General features: G+C 40.1%; 2 protein-coding genes across 12 annotated transcripts in view; one reads left to right on the forward strand and one right to left on the reverse strand.

Moving 5' to 3' along the window:
• Nucleotides 1-4,596, forward strand: part of cemip (cell migration inducing hyaluronidase 1) — a 160,871-nt gene extending 156,275 nt beyond the window's left edge. For all 3 annotated transcript variants that reach the window (XM_008118541.3, XM_008118539.3, XM_008118543.3), the window contains exon 29: nt 1,270-4,596. In XM_008118541.3, the coding sequence (XP_008116748.2) occupies nt 1,270-1,397 (128 nt within the window). In that variant the 3' untranslated portion in view covers nt 1,398-4,596. The remainder of the gene's footprint in view (nt 1-1,269) is intronic.
• mesd (mesoderm development LRP chaperone) overlaps nt 1-11,880 on the reverse strand; it is a 40,173-nt gene extending 28,293 nt beyond the window's left edge. For 5 of the 9 annotated variants that reach the window (XR_010000999.1, XR_010000997.1, XR_010000993.1 and 2 more), the window contains exons 1-4: nt 11,675-11,880; nt 9,652-9,884; nt 5,905-6,514; nt 1,249-1,322 (exon numbers count right to left, since the gene is read on the reverse strand). Coding sequence is in view for 1 of the 9 variants with exons in the window: in XM_003225904.4 (XP_003225952.1) it covers nt 6,250-6,514; nt 9,652-9,884; nt 11,675-11,839 (663 nt within the window). In the remaining 8 variants the exon portion in view is untranslated. Of the gene's footprint in view, nt 1-1,248; nt 1,323-1,345; nt 1,482-5,259; nt 6,515-9,651; nt 9,885-11,674 lie in introns of those variants that run through there. The other 4 variants (XR_010001000.1, XR_010000996.1, XR_010000998.1 and 1 more) reach the window with 3 other exon arrangements.
• Nucleotides 11,881-16,357: the final 4,477 nt, after the last annotated feature.

The following is a 16,357-nucleotide window of genomic DNA, read 5'->3' on the forward strand; positions in this document are numbered from 1 at the left end:
CAAGGTCCTCAAACTTTTAAAGTAGAGGGCCAGTCCACAGTCCCTCAGAGTGCTGGGGGGCCGGACTATAGTTTGAAAAAAAATGAACAAATTCCTACGAACACTGCACATATCTTATTTGTAGTACAAAAAAACCCCCCACAATATTTAAAAATAGGAACAATTTTAACCAACATAAACCTACCAGGATTTCAATAGGAAGTGTGGGCCTGCATCTGGCCAATGAGATAGTCAAGTTAATTAGGATTGTTGTTGTTGTGTGACATCAAGTCATTTCAGACTGAGGGCAGGGGCCAGATAAATGACCTTGGAGGGCCACATCCGGCCCATGGGCCTTAGTTTGGGGACCCCTGATCGACACTGACCATGTTGTGCACTTCAAACAGCATTATTTGGCAGTGCAGATCCAGACCAACACATAGACTTCTCTGGAGAGTCTTTGCGAGTTGCAGCAACAAATCAGCGAATCTTTGCAAGGTTCTACTAGCTCAGCTGGATTTTTGCACACAGATTTTTCATTACAAAAATTAAGAGGTCCAGGAGTTGCGGCTGAGCTGGAGGAAAATGGGCCAGCCCCCAGAAAGTATACCCAACCTCGGACCTTTCATGCTGCAGCCGATATGTGCAGCTTCATCCATCTGGGCTGCTACTGCCAGCCTCTCTCTTTCTCTTTCCTTGGACAGGGCATAAGTTCTCTTGGCACATAGGCTTCTTCCTGTCTCCCCATGTTGTCTCCAGAGAGAGAAGCCAAATACAGGTGTAGAATCTAACCCTCTAGCTGGTTTTCCTCTTTCCCTTCATGGAGGTGCAATGGCAAGGTTGGAAGCCCTAGGTGCTGGATGCATGGAGCCGAGGGCAGCGAACACGGCACTATGCTTTTGCTGCTTTGTTCTTTGTTCCTCTATTGTTCCACAACTCCTTGGGCAGGCCACATCCAGCCGCTGGGCTACATGTTCAACAGGCTTCTGCTAATGTGCATACTCAGTCTATTCCATGTCCCTAAAGTACCATCAACAATCTGCTTGATCAGCATTTCCATTTTGAATTAAAAAACTGCAGAAAATACCAATAGTTATAACTGAATTCCACTGAACACTGATTTGGCTCATCTTCCAGTTCACAATTAGCACAAATCCCCCCCCCCCCCCCATGTGTAATCCTTGGCATTAAAGGCCTGTTAACACAAATACAATGTTGGTAGAGTAACTTGTTGCTATAAATATACTTCTTCTCATCCACTGTTCTTACCTTTTTCTTCCCTTCAAATAGATAAATTGGCTTTTGTTGGATACAAGGGCAGCTTCCGTCCATACTGGGTAAAACTGAAAACAGACGATGAGGCAGTGAGGATCTTCCAAGCTTTGCCAGTTCCAGTGGTGAAGAAAATGAAATTGTGAGGAATTTGTCTATGTCATCGTTCTGCTTTTCTCAACAACGCATCCTCAACAGAGAAGACATTGAGGACAGCAGTGCCCGTGGCCCTTAAAAGATGTAATATATTTTGTTGATGTACATAAAAGAAATCTTATATAAATGAATTAAGAGGCCGCATCGGCCCACCAGCATTCCTGAACCACTTTAAGTCAAGTTCATTGATCTGCTTTTGAAGAATGAATCAATTGTCCTCTTCTCACAGACAAACATGAAGGCAAGGAGGAGTTCATCCTTTGTAGCCATGTCCTTTCTGAAAGGCATTGAGTTTGCCACTGTGTGAACAGAATACTGGAAGAGATGGGGCCTTGATTAGGTACAATTAGGTTCCTAATCTTTAATTTCACATTCATTGTAGTAGAATTACAGCCTATCTCGTGTTTGTGCACAGGGGTCTCAGGTACACAGTGCTGCTTCTCCTACTTTAGCCTTCAAATACTTATTTTTAATGTTTTAAAACAACTACTCAGGAAAAAGTTTTACTTCTAATTCTATTAAACAGCTAGCAAAAGAACTGTTGGAACCCCACAACTTTCTAGAATGTTGGGCCTCTTGAAGGGACACTGCGGACATTGAACACAAAAGGGAAGTTTGTTAAGTGTTAAATGGGTCACAGGGCTCATAAACAGGTACATCATAATCCAGGACTGGGCCAGAGCACTACTATTTTGGACCAGTCCTGGATTCAGCTGAGCTGTTTACATGTTCTGTTCCAAGCTACAGCAATTGCAAGAACTGGGTTAATTGGTTTTACCCTGTCTTACCAACCAAAAGTCCCTGGATGTCATCTTGGACATGCAGAGGCAACTTGTGGTTGAAATCAGTGTAAAGGGCCAGCTTAACAAGGCCAAACACCTATTTAATAACTGTGGGGAAGTACAAGCAAATACCAGTGATCTGCCGAATTACTATCAGTGGCACTTTGGTGATTTAGCATTTCTTACAAAAGAAAGTAAAATAACTAGTACACAAACTTGACAATTCACAACATGTACAAGAGATTGTTTGCTAGTCTTCACAAAACCTTGAGATTGTCTGGATAAAAAAGTCAGTTAATGGTGATAAGTAAATATTGTGCTGTTCCTTTCCTTAGCACCAAAAATGTTGCAAGTTCTAACAAACAAACAAAACCAGTAACACTGAACAATATACATTTTGGTGCCTCAAATGTTAGACCCGTTTCTGGGTATATCTGACCTGTTGATTCCAAAAATGGCACCAGTTTTCCCCGTCAGCTCGAGTTTTTGAGATACAGATCACATGCCATATACCAACTTTCCTCGGCTTGTCCACAGAAAATCGTGATAGCCATATTTAAAAAACTAAAATTGGTGCAGTCTCTCCAGTGCTATTTCCTGAATCAGAAGTTCAAAGAAGAGGTCTAAAAACCAAGATAATTATTTTTGTTGGACTGTGTTACATATAATGATTAGAAATATCCATGGGACATCAGCACAATAGTTTTGATCCCGTGCTTTGGCATCTAAATCAATGTATCTGAATTTCCCCTACTTGAATTAGAAAGCCAAATCTCAGCAGCCATCAACCAGTTATTTTTTTCTTTTCAAGAACCAACTCAGTATCACCAAACTGTTTCTATATGTGCCCTTTCGTAGTTACATGACCAACTGATGTTAGGATGTATAATAATTATTATAAGAATTGACCATTCACAACTCGTGAATCACTGCTTTTCAAAGGCTGTAATGTAGCAAATTGCTTCCCTCGAACCTTCACCCAATGGACATCATTCTTTAAGAGGGTTTTTGGTGTGCACATGCCTGTTTACCCGAAATAGCTGGTCCTTTTTCGGAACTAGATGTATAGTGTTTTGTATATTTTCTTAACGTTCCTGTCCAAATAAAGAGATATATTTTCTATTTATTTATTGCAAAGGCACTAAAAAAAGGATTAAATCTGAAGAGAGCAAAGCTATGATGGAGTTTGCCAAGGAACAAGGACTTGGAAACTCATCTCAGATTGTCTGCTTTGCACTTGAAAAATTTCTCATGGCCACAGAATGTGGTACTCTCTTGGCATCCAGTTTTTGTAATGATTTTTTAAAAAATTGCAATGTTACTTCCAAATGTATTTGCTTACAATTTAACAGCCAGCTATTTGGAACACACCATTTACTGGATTAAAAGTTTCGATGCAATCTTTGAACACTTTTGTCATGGTTTGTGTTTGATTACTTTCTTGTAATGAGCTGCTGGTATACATGCGATTTTGGAAAAGTAACAGAATTATCCTTTCTATAAACTGTGTATGAAATATATGTAGGGCTCAGCTACGCTGGAGAGTTTGACCTATTGTAAATCTGCCCCAGTAAGAGGAATCTCTTTACTGGAAAGGCATTTAAAACCCTCTGTGACATCTTAAGCTTGGCCTAGAAGCAATACAACTTCAAAAAAGCAACAACTTCATAGCCTAAGGGCCTAAAGCAATCAATACTGCCTTGGAAGATCCTATCAATATAATTTAAAATGGATTAGAGACAAATGTTCAGATTTCAGAGAAAGCAAGTGTACTTAAGATTCCTATACTCGACATATTTCAACAGCAAAAATAGATACAGAGCTAACTATTTTAAGCATATCATGCCGGGTAACCTACTTTACATATTTTCCTTATGTTTAACCAGTGGTGTGCTGTCGCTTTCCATGTAAAAGTGCATTCCCAAGCATGTCTCACAAGTCTTAATTTATAGAAAATCCTAAACTGGTAAGTTTGCCTTAAGGTCACCATAAGTCAGCAATGACTTGAAGGCACACAACGGCACCAAAACAAAGCCTAAAGATCTAAGGTCTTTTGTCTTTTTAATAAAACTTTATGGCTCTTCTGGTATCTGGTACAGGCCAATCCTGCTCCAATGGCTTTGACAGATCCAACTGAAGAAAGAGAAAATCCCTTCCTGAGCATGGGGAAAGCAGAATTTAAAGATGAAAGAGGGGTATTTTCCAGAAGACAAATGTTAATGGTACATCTCTTAGTGGCTCAAATGAAGAATTCAATAAAGTTTTGTGGACCCATCTGACTGGACTGGAAAAACTGGGAAGTTCCTGTTTATTTTCATGTCTTTGCAAAGAGTAATTGCAATAGTACTCCTCATAAATCATCTTATAAAACTGGGTGGGGAATATTTGGTCCCCAAGATGTTTTCTAGACCAGCTTCTATAGTCTGCTATCATTCGTCATAATGGAGGGGCATGATAGATGTTTTGTAAACCAAAATATTTGTGAGTCCAGTGCTCCCACATCCCTATGGTAAGAATTACAATAATAGTAATACTGATAATAAGGTCATTATTACTATGTATTACCAATAATAATTGGGGATGTTAAAATTAAAGCTGAAAGCAAGCGATGAAAAAACAAGCCTCAGTCCTTCAAATATATATCTACAACAAAGAAATTGTTATTTGTTATTAATTGCTTCCAAGCTCTGCAACTGCCTACAACAGTTCTGGCGGATGCTCCAGCCTTAAAGATATACTCATAAAATAAAATGTCAACATTACTTCAAATTCTCAAAGTAAACTTACCCCAAGAGCCTTTTCCTCCTCAAGCTATTCTTACTTGCAACGCAGTCATCAGAGTCACCTATACAATTTATCTTAAAGAAGTAACACCCAAATACACATTCCTTAATAAACACCATATATATCTATTCATTTGGCCCTATTTTCAGGTTAGTTTTGATGTACAAGTGTAAAACAAGTTGCAGTTGCAAATATCACTGCACCTTCATTCTGAGATGATCAAAGATGCAATGATGCATAGTAGGAGGAACACATTTTCTGTTTTTTTAAAAAAACAGGAATCTGCTTTGAAAGGCATATAAATTTATTGGCATTCTGCAAGGATCATTCATGTTGACAAGAAGCCCTTGAGTGTTTTAAAAACCCTTTAAAATAAATCTCAAAGGAGGATATTTTAAGTATCTTAAGTGGGCTTTTTTGGCAGAATAACTCAAAAGCTGCATTCAGGATAAAAAGTCCCTAACCTGGAATAGGCTTCTGTTCTAGGATGTTGTTCTTGTTTAACATCCTTAAACAAACACAATCTCAAAAACAAGGATAAGCCCTGAAACATATTTCCAGGTGGCTTCAAATTAATAGTACCCTTTACTATTTTCCTATCAACTGCTAAGAGAGTAAGGCAGTAAGTGAAATGGTCCCTTTATTTTAATTAATTTATATTCTGCCTCTCTCCCAGTTTGACCCAAGATAGCTCATACCTCTAGTCCTGTTAATGCAACAGAAAACAAGTCTCATTTTAGCAGGATTTGACTGCTACTATATGGAATAAGAACAGACAAAATACTCATGTCCCTCAAAACTGTGCTTCTAGTATTTTGTTCGTTCAGTAATATTCTGAGAATTTCCATATTGAGACCCAATGAAAACATACTTATTACCTGAACTAATTAAAATACTGGAATATAGTAGAAAATGCAAGAAATGTAGGTACCTTTTTGTCAATCTCTTCATCACCCTTGAATTATTCATGTTGCTGTTTCCTTGAAACTTGCTAAACAGGACTCTAAAGGAGAATTCTTCCTCTCCATTTGGCAAAGTCCCCAATACTGAAATTACACATACTTTCCAATTTTACAGTTAAACAATTAACTGAGAGTAGATGAGCTGCTGCTCACCAGGCAGTCCCCAGATATTAACTATTAACTTTGTTGTTACTAAATATATGCTTCACATTAATAAGTAAACTGCCGCCTTGATCATCACAACCTGGAAACCCATTCCAACTCTGTTCCTCTCTCCAAAACTCCTTCTAATAATCAGTGCAATGTATTTGACATCATAGATCTTCTTTTGGTTTGCTTGCGTGATTATTGTCTTTGAATGTTTCAGATTTCTTTTCAGTATCTTTTTTCTTTTTGGCTTTTTCAGGCCTAGACTTATTTTTGTTTTTTTCTTTCTCCTTGGCTCCTTTGCCAGGGTACACCTGACCTTCCAGAGTTACATCAGCACACCTCTCTTGATTTATCAGGAAGTCTTTGATCTCCCATGCATAGCTTCCATCACGAAGCATGAAGATGGCGCGATTTGAGCCAACGATAAACCTGAAATTTTCCAAAAGAGCTTTGATTATTTTAAGGCCTCTGAAATTTAATTTCCAAGTGGCTCCTAGTCAGAAATAACCCAAATATTATGTGGCACATTGGCATGTTTATGAATTCTGCTCCTCCAAGAACTGATAAAATCTGCAATGTTATTTCAGAGGTAACATTGCAATTTATCTTCTATTCAAAATGCAGGCAATACACCCAATTTTAAAAAACTGACACAACATAAGGAAGCAGTTCCTTTGTGCCAAAAATTGCTTATTTATTAAAACAGTTATAGATGCAACTGTGAAAATTAATTTGTAAAGATTACAGCCAATGAATGCCTGAATGTTATGTGATACATGATGTCAGCAGTATTTTACTGCTACTATCTGAGATAATCAAAATAATATTCTGTGTGTGTTTCTCTCTCTCTGACATCAAAATTCTGGTTCACATATGCAGGGACTATTTTGTAATGAAATATTGGCTTATTTACATTATATTGTACAGAATATTATCGTAACAAATAATCTCAAAACAAGCTAGGTAAATGCCTGGCACCAAATGTAGGTTTTTTGAAACAGACTGCAATTTCTGTGGCAATTATTTTTGAGTGAAACCCTGTTTACCTCCACAGTGATTTCTCTGCAGGTTTTTTTTTACTGTACATGTGCCTTTTATTCAAAAGAGGTGAAAAATAAATGTGTCCAGAGAATAATATAAAAGGAAAAAATTGAAACAGTGCTAGATGAACAATTATTAATAGGTATCTTTCAGGTTAAAATCTACCAGCAAAATTTAATATTGTGATTGAAGACTCATACCCTGTTTCCCCGAAAATAAGACATCCCCAGAAAATAAGACCTAGTAGAGGTTTTGCTGAATTGCTAAATATAAGGCCTCCCCTGAAAGTAAGACCTAGCAAAGGTTTTGTTTGGAAGCATACGTACCATAGATTGTAGAACATGGAAATAATGGTAGTAATAAATTCTTGATAGGATTCACAGTTTGTCTGGTTATGCTGGTTTGAGATGACAACTATTGTACAGTATATAACAAATGTTCAATTTTTGTTCAACAATAAATGTAAATTCTTCTTCATGAAAAAATAAGACATCCCCTGAAAATAAGACCTAGCACAACTTTGGGAGAAAAAATTAATATAAGACACTGTCTTATTTTCGGGGAAACAGGGTAAGGGCAGCTACACAACTTTATTTATTGATTTAGTGTATTTATATACCACCTTTCTCAGCCCTGGGGTTGAAAACTCACCCCCTACTTCAGAGATGGAAAATCTTTTGCCCTTCAGATGTATTGGATTTCAGAAAGGATAATGTACCATGACCAAATAGAGATGTGATTGCCCAAAACATCTGGAAGTAAAAGGCTTTCCCATTTTTGTTCTAGTTTTAAAATGTTGGATTTGCTTAGAAATCAGCACAACTGCAGTTATAGCAAAACTTTGTCAGAAATTTGTACTGAATATGCAAAATACACATATTTAGGAACTTTAAAAAATTGGGCTGAGACAAAGGAAACCGTCAACAGTGAAGGGGAATACATGGAGTCCCCAAGTTACAGGCATGCGATTTGGTTAAGAACGGGGGGGGGGGGGGGGGGGGGGAGAGAGAGAGAGAGAGAGAGAGAGAGAGACAACAGGAAGTGAGAAAAATCTACCCTCAGAAGGGAAGTTCACTCCTGAAAGACTCAAGGTGTCTCCACTGAAGTATCCTTGTTTCCACAACAAGCCAAATATTTCAAAATCCAATTATTATAGGGGCAAAAAGTGATGTGAAATCTTCAGAACACGGCCACAGACATCAAAGCAAGCTCTACAGGGGTGTTAACCTTTTCCTATGCTATCCAAAACTTATATTGGAGATACATATTTGGCTGGAGTTATACGTAAAAATGTACCTGTTCTAATTTACATAATAATTCCGTTTAAGAACAAACCTACAGAACTTATTTTGTCTGTAACTTGGGGACTGCCTGTAATCTGTAACCATCATCCCTCTACACTATCTGTGCTGCCAAAGACAGAGAGGAGTCTGCATGTAGGAGGCCACATACACCTCACTCTCAAATTACATGCACAGGAAACAACTCCATGCAACAAACCTATGTTTTTACTTTAGCAAGATTATTAGAGTATAAAACAACATCCACAAAATCTGGGAGCCTCCCCCTCTACTTTATTACAAAAGATTGATATAATGTTCTTAGAGGTAAAGTCAGTTCCAACTGATGCTCTGGGGCCAGAGCAGAGGGAGTCGGGAAGACAGTTCCATCTTCTCTCCTTCAACATCAGCTGGAGGTCCCTCTCCCACTGCCAACTGACGCTCTGGGGCCAGAGCAGAGGGAGCTGGGAAGACTGTTCCATCTTGTGTCCTTCGGCATCAGCTGGAGGCCCATACCTCCAGTAACATGCTATGCTAATATATATACAGTAGAGTCTCACTTATCCAAGCCTCACTTATCCAAGTTTCTGGATTATCCAAGCCATTTTTGTAGTCAATGTTTTCAATATATCGTGATATTTTGGTGCTAAATTAGTAAATATAGTAATTACAACATAACATTACTGCGTATTAAACTGCTTTTTCTGTCAAATTTGTTGTAAAACATAATGTTTTGGTGCTTAATTTATAAAATCATAACCTAATTTGATGTTTTATAGGTTTTTCCTTGATCCCTCCTTATTATCCAAGATATTCGCTTATCCAAGCTTCTGCTGGCCCGTTTAGCTTGGATAAGTGAGACTCTACTGTATATATAGTATATAATATACAACTTAATTTATAATATATAATAATAGAATATATTGTATATACATATAATATTGATAATATTATAATGTATTACAATATAATACAATTTAATAATATTAATTATATATTATATATTAAATGTAATATTACTAATAATATTACAATGTAATGATATAGTACAATATAGTAATTTAATGCTAGTATTGTACTATGCTAATAATATAATGTATTGTGTGTGAATGGAATTTGTAAACCGCTCTGAGTCCCCTTTGGGATGAGAAGGGCGGCATATAAATGTAGTAAATAAATAAATACCTACTTTTAAAAAATAAAAATTAAATCAAACAGCAAAAAGTTTTGGGGCAAAATGCTTACCTCTGTACATCATAGTTGGCATTGAAAAGACTCCCCTGCCACAGATTTGTAATTTCTTCTGTCTCTTTTTCAGTAGGCTCCCCAGACACTGTGGCAAACATCATAATAGTCTTCCCTTTCTTTGTCATTTTCAAAATGTTCTCAGGCTTGCTGGGGTCAATCTTAGAGAAATCTATTGGTGCAGATGGGCGCTTATGCTCTGGAAGATCCCCTTCTTCTATATCATCATCTTTCTATTTGGAAAACAAACACGAGGATGGCTAAGAATGCCTTGGAAAAGAAGAAACGCTTCAGTAATTTCTAGGTGCAACTATAGGCATTTCTAATACACAAGCATTGTGTATAAAAGGTTATAAAAAGTTCTATATTGCTATTGTTTCAGGTGTGGGTGTTGTTTTATACTCTAATCATCTTGCTAAAGTAAAAATATAGGTTTGTTGCATGGAGTGTTTCCTGTGCATGTAATTTGAGAGTGAGATGTATGTGGCTTCCTACATGCAGACCCCTCTCTGTCTTTGGCAGCACAGATAGTGCAGAGGGATGATGGTTACAGGTTACAGGCAGTCCCCAAGTTACAGACAAAATAAGTTCTGTAGGTTTGTTCTTAAACTGAATTATTATGTAAATTAGAACAGGTACATTTTTAAGTATAACTCCAGCCAAATATGTATCTCCAATATAAGTTTTGGATAGCATAGGATTATATGATCAATGTAGACTATTATAATGCAGATTGAACTCAAATGAACTGAATTGTATGAGTCTATACTAGGAGCGCCCGATGGCGCAGTGCATTAAAGCGCTGAGCTGCTGAACTTGTAGACCGAAAGGTCACAGGTTCGAATCCGAGGGGAAAAGGAAGGGGCCTGAGGCTGTCAGGAATGGTGAGAGTTGGAGTCCAAAATACCTGGAAGGCCCAAGTTTGCCCATGCTCTAATGCAGGGGTCCTCAAACTTTTAAAGTGGAAGGCTGGTTCATGGTCCCTCAGGCTGTTGAGGGGCCGAATTATCATTTGAAAAAAAAATACAAACAAATTCCTATGCACACTGCACATGTCTTATTTGTAGTGCAAAAAAAAAACCCAACAACAACTATTTATTTATTTATTTACTACATTTATACCCCACCCTCTCTCACCTCGAAGGCGACTCAGAGCGGCTTACAAGTTGCATGTACATACAATATATTATATTATTAGCATAGCACAATATTAGCATTATATATTACTATATTATCCTATACAGTAGAGTCTCACTAATCCAAGCCTCGCTTATCCAAGCCTCTGGATAATCCAAGCCATTTTTGTAGTCAATGTTTTCAATATATCGTGATATTTTGTTGCTAAATTCGTAAATACAGTAATTACAACATAACATTACTGCGTATTGAACTACTTTTTCTGTCAAATTTGTTGTATAACATGAAGTTTTGGTGCTTAATTTGTAAAATCATAACCTAATTTGATGTTTAATAGGCTTTTCCTTAATCCCTCCTTATTATCCAAGTTATTCGCTTATCCAAGCTTCTGCCAGCCCGTTTAGCTTGGATTAGTGACTCTACTGTACCACTACCATAATATTAGTAATATTACATTTAATATATAATGTATAATTAATATTATTATATTGTATAATTATTAGTATTATGTTGCATTACATTATATTAGTATCAATATTATATGTATACACAATATATTCAATTATTCCCATAGCACAATATTAGTAAATGAAAGAACAATACAATATTTAAAAATAAAAACAATTTTAACCAACATAAACCTATCAGGATTTCAATGGGAAGTGTGGTCCTGCTTCTGGCCAATGAGAAAGGCAAGTTAAGTAGGATTGTTGGTATTGTGTGCCTTCAAGTCATTTTAGACTTTGGGCGAGGCGAAGTCTAAAACTGAGGGTGGGGGCCAGGTCAATGACCTTGGAGGGCCGCATCCGGCCCCGGGGCCTTAGTTTGGGGACCGCTGCTCTAATGGAAGTGAGGGGAAAGGCCTCCTCGTCCGCCTCACACCTACCTCCCACTGCTCCAGCAGCCGCGCCATGTCGGCGTCATTGTAATCCCGAATGTCCTTCTTCTTCGCAGGCTTGGAGGGGGGTTTCTTGGGCTCCTCGGCGGCGAAAGAGGCGGCCAAAACGCACAAGGCCACGACTAAGCCCCAAAAACGGCCGGCGGCCGCCATCTTGTCGCTTCTCGCTGCCGGCCGCGTCTGCGCATGCGTAGATATGGGGTGGGGACAACGAGGAGCAGGCGGGCGCGACGTACAACTTCCGAAAAGCAACCAAAAGGGCCTTCTCGTGTGCGCAGGCGCGGAATAGGGACGACAAATGCGGTGCGGGCGGGCGCGACAAACCATTTTAGAAAACTCATCCAAGAGGGCGGGCCATTCTTATTGTCACTCTTAGCATATCATTCAAATACGCTGCCATAGAATGCAGTTTGGCCCTATTATCTCCATAATGGAAGTTCTGGAGAGCTGCTTCCAGTTAGACCAGGCATAGGCAAACTTTGGCCTTCCAGGAGTTTTGGCCTAACAAAGTATTCCCCCCCTCCCCAAGGCAGGAAGCAGCCAGGCTTTGAAGCTGCAAGGCCAGTCAATGCTAGTCAAGGTGGCCAATTGCAACATTCACATTTGCCTCAAACAGACAAGAGTTCTTGTCTGTTTGAGGAATTCCAGACAGGACACAATAAGAGCCAGCTAACACTTCCCAACAAAGGATTCCCCCAGGCAGGAAGCAACCAGGCTTTGAAGCTGCAAGGCCATTCAATGCTCATCAAGGTGGTCAACTGCAACATATGAAGAACTTCTTGATGGCAAGTGCTGATCAGCAATGGAATATGTGGCTTCTGGAGGTTGTTCATGCAGAGGTTGCATGGCCATCTGTCAGGAGGGTTTTGATTGTGTCTTTCTGTATGACATTCCATTGAAACATTAGGAAGAACTTCTTGATGGTAAGAACTGTTTGGCAATGGAATATGCAGCCATATTTGGTGGGGGGTTTTCAGTATGGCCGTCTGTCAGGAGGGCTTTGATTGTGTCTTTCTCAATGGTAGGAATTGTTCGGCAATGGAATATGCGGCTTCTGAAGGCTGTTCATGCAGGGTTGCATGGCCGTCTGTCGGGAGGGCTTTGATTGTGTCATTCAGTATGACATTCCATTGAAACATTGGGAAGAACTTCTCAATGGTAAGAATTTTTTGACAGTGAAACATGAAGGTTGTTCATGCAGAGGTGGCATGGCCATCTGTCAGGAGGACTTTGATTGTGTCATTCAGTATGGCATTCCATTGAAACATTAGGAAGAACTTCTCAATGGTAGGAATTGTTCGGCAGTGGACTATGCGGCTTCTGAAGGCTGTTCATGCAGGGGTTGCATGGCCATCTGTCAAGAGGGCCTTAATTGTGTCTTTATCGCATTCCATTGAAACATTGGGAAAAACTTCTCAATGGTAAGAATTGTTCGGCAGTGAAACATGGAGGTTGTTCATGCAGAGGTGCCATGGCCATCTGTCAGGAGGGCTTTGATTGTGTCATTCAGTATGGCATTCCATTGAAACATTAGGAAGAACGTCTCAATGGTAGGAATTGTTCAGCAATGGAATATGCGGCTTTGGCCTTTGGTGGAGGCTCCTCCCCTCCGGAGGCGGCATGGCCATCTGTCGGGAGGGCTTTGATTGTGTCATTCAGTATGACATTCCATTGAAACATTAGGAAGAACTTCTCAATGGTAGGAATTGTTCAGCAATGGAATATGCGGCCTTGGCCTTTGGTGGAGGCTCCTCCCCTCCGGAGGCGGCATGGCCATCTCTTGGGAGGGCTTTGATTGTGTCATTCAGTATGACATTCCATTGAAACATTGGGAAAAACTTCTCAATGGTAAGAATTGTTCGGCAGTGAAATATGGAGATTGTTCATGCAGTGGTGGCATGGCCCTCTGTCAGGAGGGCTTTGATTGTGTCATTCAGTATGACATTCCATTGAAACATTGGGAAAAACTTCTCAATGGTAAGAATTGTTCGGCAATCAAACATGGAGGTTGTTCGGCATGTCCCTCTGTCAGGAGGGCTTTGGTTTTGTCCTTCAGTATGGCATTCCATTGAAACATTAGGAAGAACTTCTCAATGGTAGGAATTATTCAGCAATGGAATATGCGGCTTCTGAAAGCTGTTCATGCAGGGGTTGCATGGCCATCTGTCGGGAGGGCTTTGATTGTGTCCTTCAGTATGACATTCCATTGAAACATTAGGAAGAACTTCTCAATGGTAGGAATTATTCAGCAATGGAATATGCGGCTTCTGTAGGCTGTTCATGCAGGGGTTGCATGGCCATCTGTCGGGAGGGCTTTGATTGTGTCCTTCAGTATGACATTCCATTGAAACATTAGGAAGAACTTCTCAATGGTAGGAATTATTCAGCAATGGAATATGCGGCTTCTGAAGGCTGTTCATGCAGGGGTTGCATGGCCATCTGTCGGGAGGGCTTTGATTGTGTCCTTCAGTATGACATTCCATTGAAACATTAGGAAGAACTTCTCAATGGTAGGAATTATTCAGCAATGGAATATGCGGCTTCTGAAGGCTGTTCATGCAGGGGTTGCATGGCCATCTGTCGGGAGGGCTTTGATTGTGTCCTTCAGTATGACATTCCATTGAAACATTAGGAAGAACTTCTCAATGGTAGGAATTATTCAGCAATGGAATATGCGGCTTCTGTAGGCTGTTCATGCAGGGGTTGCATGGCCATCTGTCGGGAGGGCTTTGATTGTGTCCTTCAGTATGACATTCCATTGAAACATTAGGAAGAACTTCTCAATGGTAGGAATTATTCAGCAATGGAATATGCGGCTTCTGAAGGCTGTTCATGTAGGGGTTGCATGGCCATCTGTCGGGAGGGCTTTGATTGTGTCCTTCAGTATGACATTCCATTGAAACATTAGGAAGAACTTCTCAATGGTAGGAATTATTCAGCAATGGAATATGCGGCTTCTGAAAGCTGTTCATGCAGGGGTTGCATGGCCATCTGTCGGGAGGGCTTTGATTGTGTCCTTCAGTATGACATTCCATTGAAACATTAGGAAGAACTTCTCAATGGTAGGAATTATTCAGCAATGGAATATGCGGCTTCTGTAGGCTGTTCATGCAGGGGTTGCATGGCCATCTGTCGGGAGGGCTTTGATTGTGTCCTTCAGTATGACATTCCATTGAAACATTAGGAAGAACTTCTCAATGGTAGGAATTATTCAGCAATGGAATATGCGGCTTCTGTAGGCTGTTCATGCAGGGGTTGCATGGCCATCTGTCGGGAGGGCTTTGATTGTGTCCTTCAGTATGACATTCCATTGAAACATTAGGAAGAACTTCTCAATGGTAGGAATTATTCAGCAATGGAATATGCGGCTTCTGAAGGCTGTTCATGCAGGGGTTGCATGGCCATCTGTCGGGAGGGCTTTGATTGTGTCCTTCAGTATGACATTCCATTGAAACATTAGGAAGAACTTCTCAATGGTAGGAATTATTCAGCAATGGAATATGCGGCTTCTGAAGGCTGTTCATGCAGGGGTTGCATGGCCATCTGTCGGGAGGGCTTTGATTGTGTCCTTCAGTATGGCATTCCATTGAAACATTAGGAAGAACTTCTCAATGGTAGGAATTATTCAGCAATGGAATATGCGGCTTCTGAAGGCTGTTCATGCAGGGGTTGCATGGCCATCTGTCGGGAGGGCTTTGATTGTGTCCTTCAGTATGACATTCCATTGAAACATTAGGAAGAACTTCTCAATGGTAGGAATTATTCAGCAATGGAATATGCGGCTTCTGTAGGCTGTTCATGCAGGGGTTGCATGGCCATCTGTCGGGAGGGCTTTGATTGTGTCCTTCAGTATGACATTCCATTGAAACATTAGGAAGAACTTCTCAATGGTAGGAATTATTCAGCAATGGAATATGCGGCTTCTGAAGGCTGTTCATGCAGGGGTTGCATGGCCATCTGTCGGGAGGGCTTTGATTGTGTCCTTCAGTATGACATTCCATTGAAATATTAGGAAAAAATTCTTGGTGGGAAGCACTGTTCAGCAATGGAATATGCGGCCTTGGCGTTTGGTGGAGGCTGCTCCCCTCATGGCCATCTTTCAGGAGGGCTTTGATTGTGTCCTTCAGTATGACATGCCATTGAAACATTAGGAAGAACTTCTCAATGGTAGGAATTGTTCGGCAATTGAATATGCGGCTTCTGAAGGCTATTCATGCAGGGGTTGCATGGCCATCTGTCGGGAGGGCTTTGATTGTGTCCTTCAGTATGACATTCCATTGAAATATTAGGAAAAAATTCTTGGTGGGAAGCACTGTTCAGCAATGGAATATGCGGCCTTGGCGTTTGGTGGAGGCTGCTCCCCTCATGGCCATCTTTCAGGAGGGCTTTGATTGTGTCCTTCAGTATGACATGCCATTGAAACATTAGGAAGAACTTCTCAATGGTAGGAATTGTTCGGCAATTGAATATGCGGCTTCTGAAGGCTATTCATGCAGGGGTTGCATGGCCATCTGTCGGGAGGGCTTTGATTGTGTCCTTCAGTATGACATTCCATTGAAACATTAGGAAAAAAATTCTTGATAGGAAGCACTGTTCAGCAATGGAGTATGCGGCCTTGGCGTTTGGTGGAGGCTCCTCCCCTCTGGAGGCGGCATGGCCATCTGTCAGGAG

This window comes from Anolis carolinensis, unplaced genomic scaffold (genome assembly GCF_035594765.1).
Source record: "Anolis carolinensis isolate JA03-04 unplaced genomic scaffold, rAnoCar3.1.pri scaffold_11, whole genome shotgun sequence".
NCBI lineage: Eukaryota > Metazoa > Chordata > Lepidosauria > Squamata > Dactyloidae > Anolis > Anolis carolinensis.